Here is a 6,165-nt window from a genome sequence, read left to right as displayed (position 1 = left end):
CTAATTAAATATCCAATCCAGGGAGCGCGATAGCCAATGAGATGTCCGCACTACTGTCCAATCCAAGCGAGACACAGGTAGCTATAGTCCCAATCAGGATAAAGGCGGGGGTTATAATGTTTTATCATTGGTGAACAAAATTATGCAGATTAACCAATCAGCAGGTGGCCTTGGTCTCATTCTTAGCCAATCAGATGTTTGGATGGTGGTGGATAAGGGGTCTAAGGGGTGAGGGGGCAAGCTGGCAATTTTGAGTTAAAATGGCTTCCTCGCCCCTCCCCCAACCCAAGCAGGGCAAAAGCCTTTCACTCAATGGGGGTAGTTCTCAAAGAGCAGCCTTATGAGATATGAGGCCATGAGTACAAGAGAGGCCCAGAATTACCTCAGCTGGTAGTCCTATTGACAGAAAATGGGGGAATAGGGGCATTTAGCTCAGCCCCCGCCCCATTGATAGGGAATGCGGGGACTAGGACCAGAGTTAACTCACCCCCAGGCTCACTGACAGAAAACAGGGGAATGGGGGGTTGAGTTACCTCACCCACATCCCACAGACAGAAACAGGGGTTTGGGGATCAGGACCAGAGTTAATTCACCCCCAGTTCCATTGGTAGAAAATGGGACCTGAGAGAATGAATCCAGGAGTTGCCTCCTTCATGGGTCCTGTTGACAGATAATGGATCTAGTGGCCAGGGGCTCTGGCTTGCTTCCCTGGGTGGTCCTGTTGCCAAAAAATGGGGAGACAACAGAAGGAAATGGGGCTGTGAGTTTTCTCTCCCTGGACCTGAAAAAAAGAGAAGGGGAATGGAGGCCTCTTGCCCTACTGTCAAAATCGAGGGCTCGGGAAACTATGGCAAAAGTTACCTTCCCTCTCCAGGCCCAGAAAAGGAAGCTGGGTTAACTGGGGAATGAGCGTCTGTTTCCACTGTCAGAAAAGAGGTTGGAGAATTGGGACATGCGTTGCCCCTTCCTCTGCTGCCCAAAATGTGTCGGAGACAAGAGTAGAGAAGAAAATGAGTTGTTTTGGGGGGAAGCTGGGGTAGCTTCTACAACTCATGGCTTGCAAGTGGTGGAGACTCCCCATAAGTGCAGGGTCACAACCAGCCCTTACTTGTGGGGAAGACTGGTGAAGATAGCGCAGCTGGGAAACCTGGGGAGTGAATATGAGAGCAGTCATGGTGGTGTGCTGCACAGCTTCATTTTGATCTGAGAGTACAGTCACACACACTAAACTGCTGTGGGAACTCATGAATTAATATCATGCCAAGGAACCACCCTTTGAAACAAGAGTCTGCTAGCAGCAAGCAGGGCAGACTAGAAGCGTGGGAGGTATGTGTCAGTGGGAACAAGTAGTTAGAGCTGAAATATGCCACTCAGACTGCGGGGTGATTTTAATTGATCTATTATTTATTTTTCTGCAGAAAGATGGTTGATTGACAAATTCCTACATGTACTGAAACTACCCATTTTATCAGTATTTGGCAACATGGAGAATACGGAATTCCTCTTTATGATCAGACACAGTGGACTATAATTACATCCACATCTACTTTATAGCTTTGCAAGTAATGATAATTTCCTGAGTGGCACTAAAAAAGGAAATGTGAGCAGTAAGGGATTTAGTACTGTCACTTTAATGGAGAACAGGGTGCTGCTGCCATCATGTGCCAGCAATGCCCCTCTGCTATGTACATTGGCCAAAAGGGACAGTCTCTACGCAAAAGCCAGTCGGAGAGCATTTCAATCTCTCTGGACACTCAATAACAGATTTAAAAGTGGCTATTCTTCAACAAAAAAACTTCAAAAACAGTCTTCAACGAGAAAGTTTGGAGCTGGAATTAATTTGCAAACTGGACACCATCAAATTAGGCCTGAATAAAGACTGGGAGTGGCTGGGTCACTACAAAAAGTAATTTTCCCTCTGTTGATATTCACCCCTTCTTGTCAACTGTTGGGAATGGGCCGCATCCACCCTGATTGAATTGGCCTCGTTAGCACTGACCTCCCCACTTGGTAAAGCAACTCCCATCTTTTCATGTGCTGTATATTTATACCTGCCGACTGTATTTTTCACTCCATGCATCCGGTGAAGTGGGTTATAGCCCACGAAAACTTATGCCCAGATAAATTTGTTCGTCTCTAAGGTGCCACAAGGACTCCTCATTTTTTTCTTCTGTATTTGTGCACGTTAAACACCACTCACTTGGAAGTCCTGGGTAGGGAGAAGAATACAAAGGGTATGTGTTACATCAAAAGAGGTGTATGTACTGGAAGCATTTGCACAAGGAAACTTGTGAAGAGAAAATTTCAGGAATGGTAAGGTCACTCAAGTTAAAAGCTGCAAAGAAAATGGGCCTGTGCATGTAACGTTTCTTACTAGACTGTGGAGGAAGTCGGAAACCTAGCTAAGCCAGCCCAGATAAGAGCAGAGCGGTTTTTGGTTTATTTTTGTTGTTGTTTGATGGCAGCCAAATAATGTATGGATTCGTTCAGATCTACCCCGGATCATGTTCAACTAAATCTTTTAAATATTTTATTTAGGGACAGGAGAACTACTCCTTTCTCTTTACAGCTATAATGTAACTAGTTTCAGGTGGAGATTATGATCCTGCCCAATTAATTTAAACAGTGGATCCCTCGCTTGGCTTTCCAAGAGAAAAGGTAGCAATTGTAGATAACAGGCACTCTCTATTGAGAGTAGATGTTTACTACAAAAGTTAGGTCTTCAAAAGTCTGAATTAAGGAAGTGTGAAGGATTTTCCTTTCGCCACTAGAAAAGGAGTACTTTTGGCACCTTAGAGACTAACCAATTTATTTGAGCATAATGCATCCGATGAAGTGAGCTGTAGCTCACAAAAGCTTATGCTCAAATAAATTGGTTAGTCTCGAAGGTGCCACAAGTACTCCTTTTCTTTTTGCGAATACAGACTAACACGACTGCTACTCTGAAACCTTTTGCCACTGAAAGCCAAACAGATCCTGTTCTTCCAGAAATAATTAAAATGTTTTCCAGTCAAAGACTTGTCAGTTTATATTTACAATGTGACAAGCAGTGAAACCTCTCTTGGACATCATTTAGTACTAGAGGTACTTCAATGAGAATGTTTAGTGGAAAGGAAACTAGCAATTTTAAATCAGTAAATGATACAATAAGTGCTCCTATTCCTTATCAAGCACCTCTGAGCAGGCTTGGACACAATGGGGTTCTCACAGTAATCCAATATTCAACAGGAAAATATTAATGTTTTAGAAGTATCAAGTAATCCTCAGTATCCCTGTAAGAGGGCCTTCATCATAATTCAGCCAAGCATTATTCACAGTGTACAGATGGGAAGACTGTAGCACAGCACTTTAGGGATTTGTCCCTATCTCTAAGAAGCTAGGACTAGAACCCAATATGGGTCAACCTATAGTTCTCTGCTCTAACCTCTAAAATATGCATTGTCCTTTAATTTGAAAGCTCTGGTCATTATTATATTAATCTACCTCTGTTTAAAGTTTGGTTTGAAGGGATCTGTGTAGTGCTCATGGAGGCAGCCTATCACTTTTTCAGGCTCAGCTATGTTTCATTTGGCAGATTCACCTAAAGTGCAGACTGAATAAGTATCTTGGCAATAAATTCTAGCACATAAGTGTGAACTGACCCACAGCTAGGGTGACCATATTTCCCTATGCTGAATATTGGACATGTGGTAAAACTACTTGTATTCAAGCAAGTTCAATGGCAAATAATCAGAATTATGCAGTACAAATGTTCAAATTAACAACAAGTTGACTGAGCCCCTGTTAAAAAGAAATACTGCGTAGCTGGATTCTTTTTATTTACCTTCTTATCTTTAAGGCTTTAGGGATCACACAGGGAGAGGTGACACACACACTTCCATACACCTCTCTCGGACAGGGGGGTGTGACCGACCGACCCAGCCCTTCCTGCCTTGCGCTCTCGTCCCTCCATGCCTTGCTTGGCCCCTGGGATGGACCCAACTCTCCTGGTGCCGCATCTTCCCATGGCAAGACGTGGAGGGACACACTGGGTCATGTATCCCCTGCCCCCCTGATTTCTGTCAGGGTTCACACCAGAATGTGGCCAGCAGCAGCTTTTTGTCACTGTGCAGGAGAGAAAGGACAGGAGCTGCTTCCAGCTGAGGGGCGGGGTTGGAGGCAGTCATCTCATCTCTTCCTCTTCTGCAGAGCTCATCTCTTCCACTCCTTTCTCCCCTCCCACCCCCGCAGGTTTGAAGCAGCTTGTCCCTTCCTGCCTGCACAGCCTGGAAAGGCAGCTAACATCTCCAGGTTACTGCTGGCCACCGACATAACCCAGCCACCTCCTGTCCGCCCCCCGACCCCCAGCTACTGCACGGGCAGGAAGGGGTTAAGTCCTAAGGATGCACTGTGCACCAGAGCCCAGGGAACCTGACTGCAGGGGCTTCAGCAAACCGGGCCAGAGATATGGCTCAGCAGGGAGCGTGCCTAGGGGACGGAGCAGCCCTGTTCTCTGGGGGGGGGGCCGGGGGGGGAGTGTATGTGAAGAGGGTGTAAGCCCCTGCCTGGGGGGCTGCTATGGAGCCTGCAGGTTTGGGGGTGCGAACAGGCTGGAAATTGCTTCCCACTCCCACTCCAGAGCTCAGCTGAGGGGCGGAGGGGCTTTCCCCGTGCCAGAACTGTCTGGGGTTTTGGCACATGCTGGGCTTGGCTCCTCCTGGCCAGTGCCCCGGGCTGAAGGGTGTTGGGCTTTTCCGGGGCACTGGCCCAGCCAGAGGCAGTGGCAGAAGGAAGCCTGCCAGCCAGGCTGTTGGTGAACTGAGCTCTCCGACCAAGGGCTGGTTCTCCGCACAGCACTGGGAGTGGGACGCGCCCTGCTGGGGGGGATATAAAAAAGCTGGATGAGGTGAAGGGGCAAAGCAGGGAGAGGACTGCCAGAGGGAGAATATGTAAAGGGCCGATGAGTGGGCAGCAGAGGTGACACGTAACGCGCCACTGCCTGATCGCACTCACCAGCCACTGCAGCTCATAGCAAGTGCCAGCTGGAAATGAGATGGGGAGGTGGGGCCCTGCTAGCCGAGAGCCGGCACACAGCAGGGGCTGCACTGATGAACCAGCAGGGGGAGCAGCATCTTCACCCCACCACCAACCTTGCACACCCACCCCTGTTGTCAGCCACTGGACTCCCCCACTCGCTGCTGGTGGGTGGGCGACTGGCAAGCAGGGATCTGGCAGAAGCAGGACCTGTCAATACTAATGGGGGGGTGGGGGAAAGAGACAGAAAATATGGGACAATTTGCCCATTTTTGAGAAAAAGTCAGGACACCTGCAGGAGCGCTTAAATATGGGACTGTCCCTTTAAAAACAGGACATCTGGTCACCCTACCCATAGCTCAAACCAAGAGCACAGAACAGGAGCCTCTCCACCATTTCTTGTGAAAATAACAGCATTCAGGCCTCTCCCCCTATATTCTTAAATCCACTACTCTTTCCCTCTTCCAAAGCTCTGGCGTGCAGCACCTGCAAGGCCCCCCCCCTTTTTTTTTTTATAAGGAAGATAAGAAATTGCTACACTGAAGCAGTTCGGTGGCTTATTCGTCTGGTGTCTTGCAGAACCAACTATTTCAGAGGTTGCCCCTAGACAATTAACCTACCCATAGATAAAGTTTCTTCTTAACCTCTGCTAGTGTTTGGATTACAGACTGAAGCATGGTGGTGATCTGTCTCATTTAACTGTCAATGTTCTTATCCATATGAATGTTTAATTCTTTGAATATATCTAAGCTTTTCACCTCACTGTTAGCGTGTGACAGTGTGTTCCACACATCAGAAATGTTCTGTTTAAAGAAACTATTTCTTTCTACAAATGCGATATTCTACCAAAAGCTGTGGAAGCACACGACTGTTCTGGTTCAACATAGTTGCTTCATGGCTTGAAAATGAAAGTTTTAATGTGCTGTAGTTGCCTACTGAAAGGAGCCTACACTTTTCTACAGGTCTCAGCGGACAGACATTTTTAAGTCTTTCAAAAGTATTCTGCAAATCTTTACTTTTGTCTTTCAGACCTAGTTCTCAGACACCTTTTAATGTGTGCAGTATACAAATCCACACAGACCATGAGGTTAATTGTTGAGTTTCTTTCTTTAACACAGAATTCTCCTTTAGATGAGGTCACCTTTGAATGGG

The 6,165-nt window shown here is 46.9% G+C and overlaps 1 protein-coding gene across 1 annotated transcript in view; it reads right to left on the bottom strand.

Moving 5' to 3' along the window:
- Window positions 1–1,377: 1,377 nt before the first annotated feature.
- The window catches only part of MIGA2 (mitoguardin 2), a 35,666-nt gene continuing 30,878 nt past the window's right edge, over window positions 1,378–6,165 (bottom strand). The window contains exon 17 of the mRNA XM_073314752.2: window positions 1,378–2,209. Within this exon, the coding sequence (XP_073170853.1) occupies window positions 2,186–2,209 (24 nt within the window). The 3' untranslated portion in view covers window positions 1,378–2,185. The remainder of the gene's footprint in view (window positions 2,210–6,165) is intronic.

Source organism: Lepidochelys kempii, chromosome 16, assembly GCF_965140285.1.
Source record: "Lepidochelys kempii isolate rLepKem1 chromosome 16, rLepKem1.hap1, whole genome shotgun sequence".
Taxonomy (NCBI): Eukaryota; Metazoa; Chordata; order Testudines; family Cheloniidae; genus Lepidochelys; species Lepidochelys kempii.
The sequence above is the reverse complement of the archived record's forward strand: the minus strand, read 5'-3'. Positions and strand labels throughout refer to the sequence as shown.